This window comes from Ascaphus truei, chromosome 10 (assembly GCF_040206685.1).
Source record: "Ascaphus truei isolate aAscTru1 chromosome 10, aAscTru1.hap1, whole genome shotgun sequence".
Taxonomy (NCBI): Eukaryota; Metazoa; Chordata; class Amphibia; order Anura; family Ascaphidae; genus Ascaphus; species Ascaphus truei.
In genome coordinates this window covers 19,932,074-19,949,919 of record NC_134492.1, presented here as the reverse complement: position 1 = coordinate 19,949,919, position 17,846 = coordinate 19,932,074, and the positions used below count along the sequence as shown (strand labels likewise).

At 48.1% G+C, this 17,846-nt stretch overlaps 1 protein-coding gene across 16 annotated transcripts in view; it reads right to left on the bottom strand.

Moving 5' to 3' along the window:
- PTPRF (protein tyrosine phosphatase receptor type F) overlaps positions 1 to 17,846 on the bottom strand; it is a 534,777-nt gene that overhangs the window by 10,331 nt on the left and 506,600 nt on the right. For 8 of the 16 annotated variants that reach the window (XM_075616080.1, XM_075616081.1, XM_075616082.1 and 5 more), the window contains 15 exons: positions 17,315 to 17,508; positions 16,661 to 16,687; positions 14,432 to 14,549; positions 13,362 to 13,940; positions 13,159 to 13,256; positions 11,779 to 12,032; positions 11,542 to 11,632; positions 8,020 to 8,226; positions 6,496 to 6,653; positions 4,586 to 4,701; positions 3,433 to 3,465; positions 2,087 to 2,184; positions 1,641 to 1,764; positions 1,243 to 1,418; positions 487 to 606 (listed from right to left, as the gene is read on the bottom strand). In XM_075616080.1, coding sequence (XP_075472195.1) covers positions 487 to 606; positions 1,243 to 1,418; positions 1,641 to 1,764; positions 2,087 to 2,184; positions 3,433 to 3,465; positions 4,586 to 4,701; positions 6,496 to 6,653; positions 8,020 to 8,226; positions 11,542 to 11,632; positions 11,779 to 12,032; positions 13,159 to 13,256; positions 13,362 to 13,940; positions 14,432 to 14,549; positions 16,661 to 16,687; positions 17,315 to 17,508 — 2,393 coding nt within the window. The remainder of the gene's footprint in view (positions 1 to 486; positions 607 to 1,242; positions 1,419 to 1,640; positions 1,765 to 2,086; positions 2,185 to 3,432; positions 3,466 to 4,585; positions 4,702 to 6,495; positions 6,654 to 8,019; positions 8,227 to 11,541; positions 11,633 to 11,778; positions 12,033 to 13,158; positions 13,257 to 13,361; positions 13,941 to 14,431; positions 14,550 to 16,660; positions 16,688 to 17,314; positions 17,509 to 17,846) is intronic. The other 8 variants (XM_075616085.1, XM_075616087.1, XM_075616093.1 and 5 more) reach the window with 3 other exon arrangements.

Below are 17,846 nucleotides of genomic sequence, written 5' to 3'. Positions count from 1 at the left end.
TTATGTGGTTTCTGGTGCCAGAACATATCCTATGGCAGAGCATCACTTGGTGGATATGCCACACATATTGGGCTTCTAGATCTCCTTTCTGCCCCTGGCAATGCAATAATCATACAGCCCCAGAAAATCGTCCGTCCTTTTCTCATGGGGAGAGCGAAAGAGGGAGAACAAGTTCGGATTGCTGTATGTACACTATGGGGTCAACAGCAAATGGAGAGGTGAAAACCTGCTACCTGCCAAACCTCACCCCCATAATGCAGGAGGGTGGTGGGGGGCGGGGCGGGAGATGCTGTGTGCTCAACAGGGGTGTGCTTAACGTCAAATAACCCATTCCCCACAACCCCATTTAGGATCCATACAAGAATGGCAAATCCTTAGAGAATCCAGAGATATCCAAACATGCAACGGGATAAGGGCTAATTCAGGGACCTCTCTCTCACCCTCTTCCACACCATGCCCGGGGCCTTACTGTACAACACCTCTCACCTTGTAGAGAGCGAATGTCCGCACTGTGTAGGTGGCAAGATCTACGGTGTCCACCAGGGTGACCTGGATCATACCATATGTCTCGGAGCCACGGCTTGGCCAGTACTGGTCACATTTCACCTGTGAGTCAGACAGGGGAGTCATTAGAAGGCTTGAGATGATAACATTGTACTTGCTTGCAGGAGTGTTTGAAATGTTGATAAAGAGGAGAGGTTAAGGGTCGAGGTTATTGATGGAAAGATTTGAGGAGTAACATGGGAGCAAGGCTTGGGACGGCACTCTCTATCTATAAACTTTGAACTGTTGCCAGGTGAGATTCCAGCAATATTATCAATCTAGGCTGGTGGTTCATGGGCCTTACATTTTAACACGGGGAACAGGAGTTCCCCGGCACTATTTATTTTCATGTTGCAAAAAGTAGGGACACAAGAAAATATATATATTGCTCAATTGTGCAAAACGTGGGAATATAGAGATGTACAGTCCCCATCCGACCATATTGTCTTACAATGACAAAACAATGTACTGCAGTTCCTCTGTGCTGGTTCTAATAAAAGCCTCGTCATACCGCTGCCTGCTTAAAATTAGTCTACTAATTTAGCATGGATGTCTGGTCATAAGCATATAATTCTCTGCGACAGTATCTGCGTCCGCTGTCATTTAGAATCTTTTAGTAATCAGATGACAGATCAAGTCTCCGGACCTCATCCAACTCCATATTCCATCCCCAGCATTCCCCAGAGTTTCATGTCTAACCCTGGATTTCTCCTCCAGCCGGGTCATCATGACGATAGTGGCTGCTCTCTGCTCCCACACCATGCGCCAGAAATCAGTGAGCGTCTCTGGCAGGGGACCCTGCGTGGCAATGTATGCATTCTGCTTCCTGTACCCGTCTATATAGTTGGCATTGGTGTAATCGCTGCCAGGAACACCTGCCAACAGTGAAGAAGAGGTGAGAGAGAAGCGAAAACAAGCTGGGGGAGGTGAAAAAGGGAATGGTGGACAATAACCAGAATTGGGGGATTGGAGGGGGGGGGGGGGGGGGAAGAGTTAGAAGAGATCCGAGAGCCGAAAGTTTATTGGTTGCATAGAGTGATAGAGAAAGGAAAGGAGGATTGAGCTTTATAAAATGTCCAGTGAGAGGAGTCTCTTACCATCCACGGAGGTAAGAATGACACGCGAGTGGTCGTACGCGATGACATTTGCGTATCGGTTCTTTGGCTTGTTCACTTCCAGGTTTGAATTTTCCCAGGTAAACTGCTGACCTGGATCGATAGACTAACACAAGAGAGGGGAGAAACACGCATGAGAGAAGGAACCAAAGAAATACCCTAAGCTCACAACAGATTGTAGAAAGCCCAGTTATGAAGATGAGAGAAGCCATAAGGAGGCTTTTGCAGTGGAGTTCCTGGCTCTGAATGAGTTTAAGAAAGAGGAGTAATGCACAAGCACGACCAAGTTTTAACCAAGCTTCAGTACTATTCACTACATTGCTATCTAAATCACGGACTAGATCTTTTGATTATAGATTGGTCACTTATCTTTAGGTCACCTTACTCTGTCTGCGATTGAGAGCCTCCCCCCTGTATTAGTCTCTCACCTCATACTCCTGGGAGAACTTGAGTCCATCATTGGCCTTCAGTCGGTCAATGTTGTCTGCGAGATCACAGATCGGGATGGGAGGATGGTCCCTCATACCTGAGACAACAGAAAGTTCACGTGAAGGACAGCAGTTTATTCTGAGTCAGAGAGCGAGGATGGGCAGTGCATCAGAATGGAAAGACAGACAGAGCTTCACACATACATACATACATACACACACACACACACACACACCACATGCTGCAACACCCCAGAGAGAAGCAGCAAAATGTGCCCCAATGTCGCGGCCACACATGCTCTGCATGAGAGGATGCAGCACAGCGGAGCCTGAAATATCCGCACTGCAGGCTCTGATGCCATGGAGGAGACGGCGAGGCAGTGGTGGGAAAGCGAGAAGTAGAAGAGAAGAAAAGGAAGGAAGAGGGCTGATATAGCGAAGGTAAACCTTTGGAAAAGGTCAGGTAGCCGAGACAAGAAATGTTTGGACGTGGACAGGGAGGAAGCAGTGGAGAGGGGAGAAGGTACAGGGAGAGACGAAGGCAAAAGGAGGGAAGGAGATGCAGGGGGAAGAGAAAGTAGTACAGAAGCAGGATAGAAGACGAGACAAATGTAGGGGTGAGGCGGGAGAGATAATAAAGACTGGATGGAAGAGAAGCAGGAAAAAAAGAAAAGGGAAGAGAGAAGAAGCAAGGATGGGTAGGTTCAGAGAGTTGTGGAAAGAATGACAGTTCCTCCTTTGTCTCCCAGTTACCGGATGTATGAGAAGCACCAGAGAATTTGTATAAGACTGCTGTACAAGAGGAGGGAATGGAGGGACCTGGCGAAGGACACTGCATGAAACTACACACTCGCTAGACCAATATATAGGAAACACAATGGCATGTCCTGTGAGCTGTTCACAGTGCCCGTGTGCATCTATAGAATGTTTCCTTACAAACACCCTGCTCTATCACCTGTCCTGCACCAGCCTCTGCTATCACAGTACTAACAACTCTTCCCGCAACGCAGAACCCTTTATGTAAGACTGTTCATGCCAAGGGCAAAGAGGTCATACTGCCTAAATGTAAGTGAGGGAGAGGTGCGCAGAAAAGAAAGCATACCAAAGAAAGAGCCAGGAAGGTCTGAGGGGAAAAGCAACAGAGCGAAAAAGTGTGATGGAAGAGGGCAGTAATGGAAAGGCAAGAGAAAGGAGTGAGCGAGGAGCAAGCTGAAAGGTAACAAATTATATAGGCTACAGAGAGAGAGAGAGGAGAAAGCAGGGGCTGGAGAGAGGAAGCGAGAGGCATTTATGAGTGAGGGAAGTGGTAACTTCTCTAGATGGTTACAGTAGGTTGTCAAACTAACTTGAGATATTCGGGTAACTGGGGACACTGGAACCTGCAAGGAAAACAAAAGCAGCAAAGAACAGAAAGCAGTTAGAAGGGATGAGTGGAGTAGGGGACAGAGTGTGTGACAGCGGACCTATTAAGGTGCGGTGTGACTGGTGTGAAACAATGTATTATTCTGCTTCTGTATATGTGATAATGCCCCAGTTGCACATCAACATACAGTACTGATTGAGAGGACATCTTTAGCACCAGCTGTAGAGTCTCTAAAGCCATGAAGTCCCATTATGCAATCAGTTAATGCTCTTCCTGACTTTTAAATTACCAGACGCATTCATGCCCGTTCTCCCAAGCGTCGAAACGCTACAATCTTTCAAAAACTCTTAGTATCTCCTTCCAAGTGTCATTCTCTCCTACGTCTCTATCCCAGAACACTATCTGATGCAACAGTAAGCCAGAAGCATGCCGAGATGAATGCTTTTGCTGTGTGGGCCATCGCATTAAGATCTATCTTGCTCCTGTGTATATTTTGTGCCACTCACACCACCGCTCGTCAGTAACAGAATTCTGTCCCCAGAGCAGTGTTCTGTGGGAGCAGATGGCAGTAGGGACAGATATTTCTGCTCAACAGCTGCATTAATTAAAACGGTGTCCGCTCTCCATGTGGAAACAACTCTAGATTGGTGGTAAAACGTAGTCACTTTCCTGATACTGTGTCATGTTCACTGTCACAGAGATGCCCAATGTATTAAAGTGAGGACACTTGTGGGCATGGTCTCTGCTAGACAGGAAGCCATGACGTGGAAACGCCTCTTCCTTGTTTCAATGAAAGGGCCCAGACAGAAGGAAAGATCTTATTGGATGTAAGAAAGATGGAAAGAAAGAAAGATAAAGAAGAAAGGGAGAAAGGTGGGGCACTAAATGTTAATCCCTTCCCTACTGAGGAGCCTGAATGAACCGAAATGGAAATGGTTAAACCACGGGAAGACGCTGTGTAGTTACAACTTGGGGGCTTTAAATGAACTTTCCCCCTATCTACAAGCGTGTTTCCTTGTGTAACACCCAGACACCCCCATTGGAAAGGCCTGCACAGAATCCTCTCTGGGAGGAGGAGGAGAGCACCTGAAGGATTTGGGCTGATTCATGGAGGATGCAGAGAGATCGGCATTTACCTGGAGTTTGGTAGTTGAGACGTCGCATTTCCACAGGATCAGAGGAATGAGCGAGGAGAGAATCCTTGAGTCCCACTGACTGGTCGTCTTTGCCAGAGGGGGAGTTGGTCCTTTTCCTAGGAATGACAAACCATTATATATATATATATTTTCTGTGTGACGCATCTATTTATCCATATAAAAACATACACACAAATATACAAACATACATTTGTCTCTAAAACATATTATGTAAAATCACATTGGCCTCATACCTAACTATGAAAAGTCTAATAATCTAGAATATCACAGGAAAAAAGGAGCGAATAAAATAATACACTATTGTGTTGACTGGGGATGTTTTTAGGGTTAACACGTGTGGATTGTCACAGCATAGTCTCATTGTAAAACAATTCACTTGTACAATGTGCTTGTCCCTGAACGGTTTGGCTTCTCCCCTGATATGTGTAAATAAAAGCTGTTGTAGCTCATGATTTAATTCTACCACATCCTACAACCTTAGGGAAGTTTGTTTTTTCAGCCGTGACTACTTAACTCCCACTCTTCCTCCGCAGAAGTTTACTTCATGTAAATATCGGAGACACAGATGCATAAGGGTGGGTCCCTGGCATGCAATATAAATATGTACCCAAAAACGCGCCACTGGGCTAAGGTCCCAATAACACAGACATAAGGGCTTAAACACTAAGGGCTTCTGGATTGGGAGCGCCTTGCGGAAGCGACCCCCTTCCTATTATCTTAACAGATATAACAAATAAGGACCAGGTTACAACTCAAGCCATCCCCCCCCCCCCCCCCAACAGCTCAGATGTTCAGGATATCCCAGCTTCCGCACAGGTTACTAAGCGGGCTAAACCTAAGGATCATTAATTTCAACACCGTTGCACTGTTGAGTACATATAATCCTTAGTCCCCATCTGCCTACATTTCCCTGGAAAAGGGTAAATTAGTTGGCGTATGCAGTGCATTAAAATAAGAGCAGAGTATCCTACCTTTCCTGTTTACTATGTCCAGAGACAGGCAAAAGGAAAACAGAAGAGGCAAGGAGTGTTAATTGAAGCTACAGAGAGAGACTGTGCAGCACAGGGAGAAGAGGCAGCATGCAGCAGAAAGCTGGCAACACGCGATATATGACATAGTGCATGGGTGGTCCACTCCAGTCCTAAAGACCTCCCAAATGGTCAGGTTTTAAGGATATCCCTGCTTCAACACAGGTGGTTCAGTATGTGCTGAAGAAGGAATATCCCCAATACCTGATCTGTTGGTGGCCCTTGAGCACTGGAGTTGGCCCCCCCTGACATCGTGGAGGTCTTCCGCACGTGGCAGGGTAGAGAAGGGGAATCTGTCAGACAGTGTGAACTCTTGGGGACGGGTCAGAAAAAAGGAGCAGGGGCTGTATTTACTGTGAAGGGCAAAAGGTCAGCGGGAGCTTGCAATGCAGAGAAAAGCGTGGCATGCTGCAAACAGGATAGAAACACCATGGGACGTCAGGAAGGACTGCGGAAGGAAGGCATGGCTGGGGCAGGGGTGAACCAACTCCAGTCCTCATGGGCCCCCAACAGGTCAGGTTTTCAGGATATCCCTGCTTCAGCACAGGTGGCTCAATCAGTGGCTCACTGATTGAGCCACCTGTGCTGAAGCAGGGATATCCCTAAAACCTGGCCTGTTGGGGGACCTTGAGGACTGAAGTTGGCCACCCCTGGGCAGGGCAAGCAGGGAGGGTCTTGAAAGGGGCTCAGAAACAGGTAACTGGATTGGGACAATGAAGCTATTTGTTGTCACAGGGGCCTGCAAACGCATTGCTTCCCCCTTGTGTAGCCAAGGTCGTTAAATCGGCATAAAAGGCAGCGAGAGTGCAGGCTTACCAGGAAGGGGCGCAGGAGTGGGCAGGTGTCACCATTGCCACTTACCTTTTGAAGAGAAGAATGGCGATGACTATGATGATGATGAGGATGACAGCCAGGACGGGACCCATCACCCACAGCATCTCTGGCTCTTCCTGTTGCTTGGCTGTGGATGATACTTCCACCACAATATCATCAGAGTATGGGCTGGCTGCATACTTCTTCTGCAGATGGGAACAGGACAAGTGAGGAAGGATCCCTCCATTTAAGCACACAATAATTCAATCAGTCTTAGACAAGCATCTCTGGCAACGTACTAAAGTACCTGCATACCTTATGCTCCAATATATATATATATCTATATATATATATCTATCTATCTATATAGATATAGATATATATATACATATATATCAAATAGAAATATTACGGTATGCTCATTTGCATGTCTTAGACAGGTCGGCAGCCCTGCCTTTCACCATTATCACCCAGCACACAGCGCTTCCACTGCAGCAAGGGATTCTGGGAAATGACATGCAAATGAGCACACAGTGCCACCTTTTGCTTCAAAACCATTTAACATGGTCCCCTGTAAGCTTAAGCTTGCTGCATATCACAGCTTTGAGCACAGCCTGGGTTAAGATGCATAACCAGCAAACCCACCCACAGACAACTGTGATATATATAGATAGATAGATAGATAGGATAGATATACACATACATACACACACACACAGTGTTGTGTACATTTAGGAGCACTACATACGGTATATACAGGGCCATTCAGTGGCAATTCTGAGCTGTACGCACAGGGATTAATGCAAACGTACTATATGTGCACACAGCTCTTATCATTTATTTGTAAAGCGCCAACATATTCTGCCGCGCGGTACAAAAGGGGTACGGAGTTATGTATATTACATATACAGAGTGACATACAAAGAAGCGCAGACAGATACAGAAGGTAATGAGGTCCCTGCTGGCGAGAACTCTATGTTCACTAAAAGCAATAATAAGTATAAAAGTGCCTTAAAAAAAAAAAAAAGACATTTCTAAAACTGTTGAACATCGTGACGGCTCTTTATTCTCATTTTATGAATATTTCCACAATTTCTGTGCTCTACAAATAGACGTGGAGAGGAGGAATTTAAAATAGGTTATGTAACTTAATAGTCCAATTATTGTGTTACCCTAGGGGTTCACAACTCCAGTCCTCAAGACCCCCCAAACAGGTCAGGTTTTCAGGATATCCCTGCTTCAGCAGAGGTGGCTCAATCAGTGGCTCAGTCAAAGATATTCCAGCTTCAGCACAAAGACTGAGTCACTGATTGAGCCACCTGTGCTGAAGCTGGGATATCCTTAAACCCTGACCTTTTGAGGGATCTTGAGGTCTGGAGTTGAGAACCACTGGTGCACCCTGTGATAAACACTTAACACGGCTGTATACACATACATACAGAGTTTATGTAAAGAAACATGTACAGGAAGCATTGCCTCACGCACTTTGGCCATAAGAGAATACTAATGACATGTAGCTTAAGTAAAACAATGAAATCATGCTTTAGTTTAGTACGGTTTCTCCAGACTCACTGTGTCACCATCTTCTAGAGCAGCCAGCACAAAGCAGGTGTAGCTTAAGTCACCATTCAGAGGCTTGTTGAGGAACCCACTGTATTCCTTATTGTCCCCCAGAGTGAAGGATTCTGGGAGCGTGTTTAGCCGGGCTGCTATGTATGGCTTGCTGCTGCCCGCTTGTCTTCTGTGCCGACGGGATCCCTGGTTAATGGCTTCCAGTATCTGAAGGGAGAGCGGGAGTTAGAGAAAGGAGATCTATGCAACTGGGATTTCCTAATGTGTGACAGAGCAGGAGTGCTCAACTCCAGTCCTCAAATTCTCTTCCCCCCTCCCCCTCAACAGGTCAGGTTTTCAGGATATTCCAGCTTCAGCACAGGTGGCTCAGAGACACAGTGTGCTGAAGCAGGGACTGATTGAGCTATGTGTGCTGAAGCTGGGATATCCTGAAAACCTTACACCTGTTGGGGGAAGTTCAGGACTGGAGTTCAGCAACCTGACTTAGAGCAAGGAGGAAATGCAGGACTTGTGCTTTCAATGTTCACTTTTAACCATAAGGCTGCGTCCACGCTGCCATTGAGCGCGCTTGGCGTGCTCACTTCAGTTAAAAGCAATCTGTACGGCCACGCTCATGCGGCGGGCGCTAGTGCACGTACGCTCTCCCAAGCTAGGCGCTTGGGGAGACAGAGCCAATTGATTTTCAAGCGCGCTGAAGGGTCACATGACCCTTCAGCAACCAATCAGCACAAGTAAATGCACACAGCGCGCACGCACACATACACACACAGAAATAGCTCCGATCCAGCCAATGACACGCCCTCGGCCACGTCCCCCCGCTCGCGCTTACAAAATTCTGCACTACAGCCTGCGCTCATGCTTGGAGAGTTGGTGACGTCACCGCTCTCAAGCATGAGCGCGCTGAGCGGCAGCGGGGCCGCAGCCTAAGGCCCGGGCCATAGAGGGGTGAGGAGATCCAAGCCGCGCCAGCGGGCGCGATCGGAGGCGGGGGGAGACTGATGGAGGCGGGGCAGTGACGTCGCTGGGCCAATCGCCCGCGACGCACTGACGTCGACGTCACGGCGCCGACGTCACGGCACCGTGACGTTGACGCTGCTGTGCTGTGATTGGAGGTTTTTAGCCGACAGCGCGCTGAAAAACAGCTTGGCGCTCGGCTGAAAACTCCAACTCGTCAGCACGCCTGCGGACGCTCGCGTGAGCCCCCTCTCAAGGCATCCTCATTGAGGATGCAGCGGTTCAGCGCGGAGCGTCCGCACGGCTCAGCGCGGCCTATCCTTCTATGGACTCGGCCTAAGAGACCAAAAAGGCAGCGTGTGGATGTACAGATCGTAAAGGGGAAAGGAACGGGGAACCCTCTGCCAATCCGCAGTGTGAAGGACAGCCACTGCCCGCCGTATCCTACCGCTAACCTGCTATGGTGTATAGTTTTTGTTTTTAGATCTACTATATATCCGCATACGTAACAGTTGTCTTACTATTTATAAAGAGATAGGAAAAATACTGAGGTCACAAGTTAAGCATTACAGAGATATATTATATTATGATATTATCAAAGAAAAAGTAATCCAACGTTTCGGTTCCTATAACCCTTCAGCAGATGCCCGATGTTGGTGTGTGGCTGTCTGCACTTTTATCAGGCACCCAGTGGTAAACCCTATTTTTGACATTTCTATTTTGAATGTATTTTTCAATAGTTATTTTATATTTAAATTTGTAAAGGACATGGATATTTATGCATAAGGTGTAGTGATAACTTTGTTCTGATATGAACTTTTACATATGTACTTAATGTATACATATATGCAGGTTGTATACATACACGCTGAGGGTACACACACACACAGGGGGCATACATATACATACACACAGAGGGCATACTATACATATACATACATACACACACTATGTGCAGGGTATATACATACACACAGGGTGTATACATACACGCTGAGGGTACACACACACAGGGGGCATACATATACATACACACAGAGGGCATACTATACATATACATACATACACACACTATGTGCAGGGTATATACATACACACAGGGTGTATACATACACATACACGCAGGGAGCATACTTATACATACACGCAGGGGGCATACATATAGATACGCAGGGTGTGTACATGCGCAGGGTGTAAACATATACATACACGCAGGGAGCATACATATACATACACACAGGGTGTATACATATACATACACACAGGGGGCATACATATAGATACGCAGGGTATGTGTACATATACATGCACATGCGCAGGGTGTATACATATACATACACGCAGGGAGCATAGATACACATACACACAGGGTGTATACATATACATACACGCAGGGTGTATACATATACATACACGCAGGGAGCATACATATAGATACGCAGGGTGTATACATATACATACACGCAGGGAGCATACATATACATACACACAGGGGGCATACATATAGATACACAGGGTATGTACATATACATGCACATGCACAGGGTGTATACATATACATACATACACGCAGGGGCATACATATACATACACGCAGGGGGCATACATATACATACACACATGCAGGGTATATACATACACACAGGGTGTATACATACATACACGCAGGGTGTATACATATACATACACACAGGGGGCATACATATAGATATGCAGGGTGTGTACATATACATGCAAATGCACAGGGTGTATACATATACATACATACACGCAGGGTGTATACATATACATACATACACGCAGGGGGCATACATATACATACACGCAGGGGGCAAACATATACATACGCACATGCAGGGTATATACATATATACATACACACAGGGTGTATACATATACATACGCACACGCAGGGTGTATAATATACATATACGCAGGGGCATACATATAGATACGCAGGGTATGTGTACATATACATGCACATGTGCAGGGTGTATACATATACATACATACACGCAGGGTGTATACATACACACAGGGTGTATACATACATACACGCAGGGTGTATACATACACACAGGGTGTATACATACATACACGCAGGGTGTATACATATACATACACACAGGGGGCATACATATAGATATGCAGGGTGTGTACATATACATGCACATGCACAGGGTGTATACATATACATACATACACGCAGGGTGTATACATACACATACATGGGCTGAAGAATTAGCCGAGAGGTAATCTCACTGCCCTGAAGGAGGGAGAACCCTGTTGGAAGCTCAGGGTCAGCTCTCCTTGTGATCACTTTATCTCCCCGTGCCTCAGGCACCAAAGATGCCATTAATCTCCTTTCCCAGCTGCTATCTCAGTTAATAGGAGTGTGAGACAGACAAGGTAGCACTCAGGTCTGAACAATCAGCACCCAGCTACGGCTCAGACACTCTATTTATCCAACGTTAGAAGGGGAAACGGGTATAACACTCACCACCGTGTAATATATATCTATATAGATATACTCACACAAACACGCACACAGTATAACCTACTACTTACTTGATCCAGCTCCATTTCTTCTGGGCTCTGCCAGCGAGCGCTCAGACCACTGCTGGAGCTGTCCAGTGGAACAACCACAATATAATACCACCTGACAGAAAGATGGCACATGGGTTACTGAGAGAGTGAGGGACACACACACACACACACACACACACACACACACACACACACACACAGTGGTCAGAATTTTCAGGGGGCCCCTAAGGGCTGAGCCTGCAAGTGGGAGCTTCCTACCTTACTTGAGCAGTGGTCTGCACGCGAGGCAAGTGCAAGGTGAACCTGCCCTCCTCCATGTATTTGCTGGCGGAGGAGGGCTTGCTTTCTAGGACGTCGGGAGCCGTGCGGATGGACACGCGGTGCTGCAGCCCCCCTGCGCTGCTGCCCCTGTTCATCAGCACAAAGGAATAGTGTGTGTCCGGCTTCAGGTTGTTGATGAGTTTCCGCATGGAGTGTCCGTCCACCTCCACATGCTGGTTATTGTACAGGATCTGGGGAGGGCAAGGAGCAGGCGCATGGTTAGTTCTGGCAGCACCACACAGCGACCAAGTGACTACTCCTACACCGAGCGTGCATTAGGTTGGTCGAAGTAGCCTAAAACAAAGCAGTGGTGCTGCGAGTAGTACAGAATATATATTAAACACTGGGACAACGTTCTCACATTTTAAAAAGATTTATACAATGTTTACATTTTAAGAGAAAAAAAAGAAAGGGGGGTATTCTGTCTAAAATAAATACATTGTTAAAGAAAGGAAAGCAGAACTGTGATGGTGTAAGTAAGGAAGTAGTTGTAGACCATATCTCCTAGTCCCACCGCACTTCCAGCAGAGCACTTATAGCGCATGGGAGTTCTGCGTACGATGTGTGTGTCTGGGGAGCACTGGCAGGAGGTCTGTGGGAGATCATGGACTGGCATTGGAAGCCTGGTACAGTAGGCTTCATGACACCAAACACCTCTCACAACACAGGGACACCCTCCCAACATACATACTCCCATCATCAATATATGAACAACACCAATTATATATTTATTGATTAAAAGGACGTGTCGAAAATGCAGCACTGGTCTGCCAACTGTACCAGGTGAGCGTTGCCTGAAGTTACCTGCAGGCGGTTCGCGCACCACAGTTTGATTTAGGGCAGTTGTGCTCAACTTCAATCCAAGGAGACCCCCCTCCCCCACAACAGGTCAGGTTTTAATTATATCCCGCTTCAGCACAGGTGGCTCAGTCTTTGATTGAGCCACCTGTGATGAAGCTGGGATATCCTTAAAACATGACCTATTGGGGGGTCTTGAGGACTGGAGTGGAGCACCCCTGATTTAGAGCAGGGCTGCACTTACAGAGGCCCTGCGCTCTTCCCCACAACATTTAAATTAAATGCCGGGGGAGCGCGTGACGCCTCTGTATATATCCCTTACCTCGTCTTCGGCGGCTTTTGGCAACGCAGAGTCAAATGGCAACGTGACGTCACATGACGCCGGAGAAAAGGTAAGGGGGGCACGAGCAGCGCAGACAAAATAGTTTGCACGCCCCTGATTCAGAGGCTAGCCAGAGGACATGATGTTACAAAACATATCATAAAACTATTTGCAACAAATTGTTTTGAAATGCTAACCTTGAAAGGCACGGCTGGTTTGTAGGAGTCAGGAACTTCCCAGCTCAGCAAGACCGAGGTTTTCATCACTGCATTCACACGGAAATTCTTCGCGAACACTGCAAGGAGATGATCTCCATCAGTCAACTCCTCTGAAGTCCCCTACCTAGGCAGGCATTTCGTGCAGCCTTCCTCCCCAAAGTTCCCCATCCCTCTTCTCCTACCTTGGTCAACAGGCATAGTGCGTGACTGGATGCTGGGGCTCAGTGGTCCAGCCCCCTTGTTGGTCCTCCCCCTGACCTTGATGTCGTAGGTGGTGTCAGGCTTGAGGTTGACCAGAGTGATTTTTGTGTCACGGGTGACGTTGGTGAGGTCCTGCTGGCTGTTGATGTCACGGTACACCACCGTGTAGTTGGTGATCTTCCCATTGCGCTCCGACAGTACCGGTGGATCCCAAGACACTTCTGTGGTGGAGGTGGTGAGCCCAACCACCTGCAGGTTCTGGGGAAACCCACTAGGTACGTCCTCGGTCGTGGAGATTTCCTTCTCGTACTCTTCCCCTGTGCCGGCTCGGTTTTTGGCAGAGAGCTTGAAGATGTAGCTGGCGCCCTTGTGCAGCCCGGTCACGGTGTAGTGATGCTCATTCTTGCTGAAGTCCATGGTGTTGAGTCTCTCCTCATCCACACGCTTGTACTGCAGACGGTATCCCAATAGCTCCCCCACCATCTCCTTAGGTGGGTGCCACTGGATCAGCGCTGTGTTCATAGCAGTGGTGCTGATCATCATGGTGGGCTTACCGGGCACTGCAAGACCGGACACAAAAGAGATATATATTTATACATATATATATCAGGGGTATATAGGGTAGATTCATGAAGTTCCGATGCGGGCTACTGCACCATGAGCCAGTGATATATAGTAGATGAGGTTGAAAAGCTGGGGCCTGGTACCCATGAGCGGAGCTGCCTTCCCCGGGGCAGCTGGAGCCCAACCAGAGGTCAGGTAACTGCTAGCGCCGGCCGGTACTGTGCTCCGGAGGAGGGGAAGGTGTGTGTGTGTGTGTTGCTGCACATGCTATCAAACATGTGGCTTAAATAGTGTGTGCGCGTGCGAGATTGTAAGAGTAGCTTACAATCTAATTAATAGTACATGAGGCAAACGGAGATAAAGTGAATTACACATGGTGCCAGAACTGGGATTTGAACTAATACACACCGCTCCTGATCATTATTAATCAAGAGCATAGATATCCCTAACAAGGACAGGTTCTCTCCCTATCCCCTGGGGGACTTACCTGCTCCCGTGGTGCTGACAACCTTGGGTTTACTCCTGGCACCATCTCCCTTGGTAGTGTAGGCAGCTACAGTAATGGAATAAGTGGTCTCCGGAGAGAGCGCGGAAATAACAGTGTCCTGAAGGGTAAGAAACGACACATGGGACGGTTAGCATGCAAAGAGTGACTGCAACACTGTGCTTGTTCAGCAGGGGGAGCTGTACGAGCATAAAACAGAAACCAAACTCTATTCTGTTTCTGCAGAACAGCTGGCAGCTGGTACAAGGGGGCCAGTGGTGCAATGCTGTGCAATGCTCTGCAGATCACTTGTGAGAGGGGAAGCAAAAATAGGACAATGCTCTGTAGGATAACTAGTGATATAGACATCAGTGAGCAGTTCTCTGTAGGTAGCCAGTGATTAAGGATTGAATGGTGCAATGCTCTGCAGATGAGTAATAAATTGGCGAATTGTGAAATGAACTGGTTATCGTGTTAAAGGTGTGAGTGGTGCAATTCTAGTAAAAAGTGTAAATGGTGCAGTGTGCCGTGTGTAATAAAGGGGCGAGAACAATGGATGTAAGGTGATAAAGGGTGAAATGCCATTCATTAATGCAGAAGTTCTCAACTCAGTCCTCAAGACCCCCCAAGAAGTCAGGTTTTTAGGATATCCCAGCTTCAGCACAGGTGGCTCATGCAGGAACATCCCGAAATCCTGACCTCTTGGGGGGGTCTTGAGGACTGGAGTTGAGAGCCCCTGTGTTAATGCAGTGTGCAAATCATTAGGGCAGATCGATTTCTGTCATTTGATTCCCCGATTAACCACTCAGAATTCCAACCAACCAGAAGGAGCGACTTTTGCCGAGTGAGGCGGCAACGGTGTGCAAATGCCACAAACCTGACCCTGCAAAAGCCACGTGCCCAGATAAAGCCCTAACCTGAACCAAAGCCCAGCGCAAAGCATGATCTCATACCAATCCATGCAAGGTACGCAACTGTGGCACTCCACGCCCACGAGAAGGGTGAGAGAGAGGGGCGGGTGAGAGAGAGAGGGGCGGGTGAGAGAGAGAGGGGCGGGTGAGAGAGAGGGGCGGGTGAGAGAGAGGGACGGGTGAGAGAGAGAGGGGCGGGTGAGAGAGAGAGGGGCGGGTGAGAGAGAGGGGCGGGTGAGAGAGAGGGGCGGGTGAGAGAGAGAGGGGCGGGTGAGAGAGAGGGGCGGGTGAGAGAGAGGGGCGGGTGAGAGAGAGAGGGGCGGGTGAGAGAGAGAGGGGCGGGTGAGAGAGAGAGGGGCGGGTGAGAGAGAGAGGGGCGGGTGAGAGAGAGGGGCGGGTGAGAGAGAGGGGCGGGTGAGAGAGAGGGGCGGGTGAGAGAGAGAGGGGCGGGTGAGAGAGAGAGGGGCGGGTGAGAGAGAGAGGGGCGGGTGAGAGAGAGAGGGGCGGGTGAGAGAGAGGGGCGGGTGAGAGAGAGGGGCGGGTGAGAGAGAGAGGGGCGGGTGAGAGAGAGGGGCGGGTGAGAGAGAGGGGCGGGTGAGAGAGAGAGGGGCGGGTGAGAGAGAGGGGCGGGTGAGAGAGAGAGGGGCGGGTGAGAGAGAGGGGCGGGTGAGAGAGAGGGGCGGGTGAGAGAGAGGGGCGGGTGAGAGAGAGGGGCGGGTGAGAGAGAGAGGGGCGGGTGAGAGAGAGAGGGGCGGGTGAACAAAAGGGAAGATTCCAGGGGAAAAACAACACAACATTTATTAAGATTGGAAATCAAGGCGAGAAGGCAGAGTCAGAACGGTGAGAGATCAGCCAATTAACCAGTGATTAACAACAGAAACAGGAGGCTGTCACAGAGATCCCTCTCTCGCACACACCAAGACAAGTGGAAGGGGCAAGTGAGATGTACGGGGACATTCTCACAATATTTTGGGGCCACTTGAAAACTACAGTGCAGATATATATATATGCTGCAAATCAGGGCTGAAAATTCATTTGCACGCAACCTAGTGCGGCGTTAACCCCACGATACATAGGAATGGAAGACATGCTCTGCAGATGTCTGTGTTATAACAGCTGCAGACTGCTCTGTTTTATGTTGAAGTTGAGTTAGAAAGGACCGGCAGTTTGAAGTGCTGGAGTCCCTGCCCTAACCTCGACGTGCTCTCTAGAGCAGTGATGGGCTCTGTGGCAGCCTGCGGTTCTCTGGAAACACAATGCGATCACGCGGTCTTGCCCAGAGCGGTAACACGAGCGGTACTCACGTAATCTGGGTACTCACGTAATCTGCTGGCTCCTCTGGTCTCCACTGGTGGGGACAGAGAAAAGAGGGGAGGGTAAACGGGCAATGCAGGCAGAGCTATACAGGGTTACTGAGCCATCAAGACAGGGTGAGTAGTGAGTAGGGGTATGAACATTATACATAGGGAAATGGTTTCTGCATACAAACAAGCAGGCAAGAGCATATCAACACAGGCAGGGTAGTGGGTGAATGCAGAATAGTTGAAGAGGTATGGATGAAGCAGGACACGTTCTAGGATCGGGGTATACACACACACTAAGGTAAGATACAAACATTTTATTGGTGGACAGGGTTGTTATACATAGTCTGGGTGGAGAGGTTATATATAGTTGTGTAGAGGGTAAGGATATGCAAGTTAGCTTCTTTATGTTATCATACGGTCAATGCAGGAGGAACATGCATTATGATTGCAGCAGAACACCATGTGAGTGCTGCAACCAGTGACGAAGGATAGTAGGGTGGAGGAGTACAGGAAGGAAGGGTCAGACCAGTGGAGACCCCGTTCTCTGGAGCAATATACTTTTAGTTCCAACTGCTCTCATCTTTGGAGCCTTAATGAGTGATCGTCCGGGTGGAAAAGGTAAAAACCTCTCAATACTAGCTGGGCACATCATGGTCTCCCCCAGACCTTACCTGAGCATCGGCAAGCATGACATCCTTAATGATGGGGTTCCCCCGTGGCTCGCCACCCTCCAGGCGCACGTAGGTGACCTGGTAGCCTCGGATCTGGCCATGTTGCTTGGTTGGGAGGGGCGACTTCCAGGTCACACGCACCGACGTCGAGTTCACGGAGTCCACCTCCACTTTCCTGGGTGGTGCACTGGGCACTGAAGTGGAGAGGGAGACAAGTGCAGACAGAAGCTTAAGGACGTGGGACAACATAAAGCCTGAGCACATCAGCAAGGCAGAAAGAGAGTGGTTACAATGTCAAGAACGTGGGACTTGCGCTACCAATAATAAAGGTAACACTAACAAGCAGTGGTTGAAGCGTGATGGTATTAGGGAGTACTTTTTATTTATAAACCTCAAGTACCACTATTTTATTTATTTATAGTAAACTTATAGTTCCAATTGATTGAAAATAAATAAATGATTTGAGAAAGTGTTTATATCATAATATTCTACAAATCTGATCTGAATAAGGTCCGTAGTGCCATTAAAATCA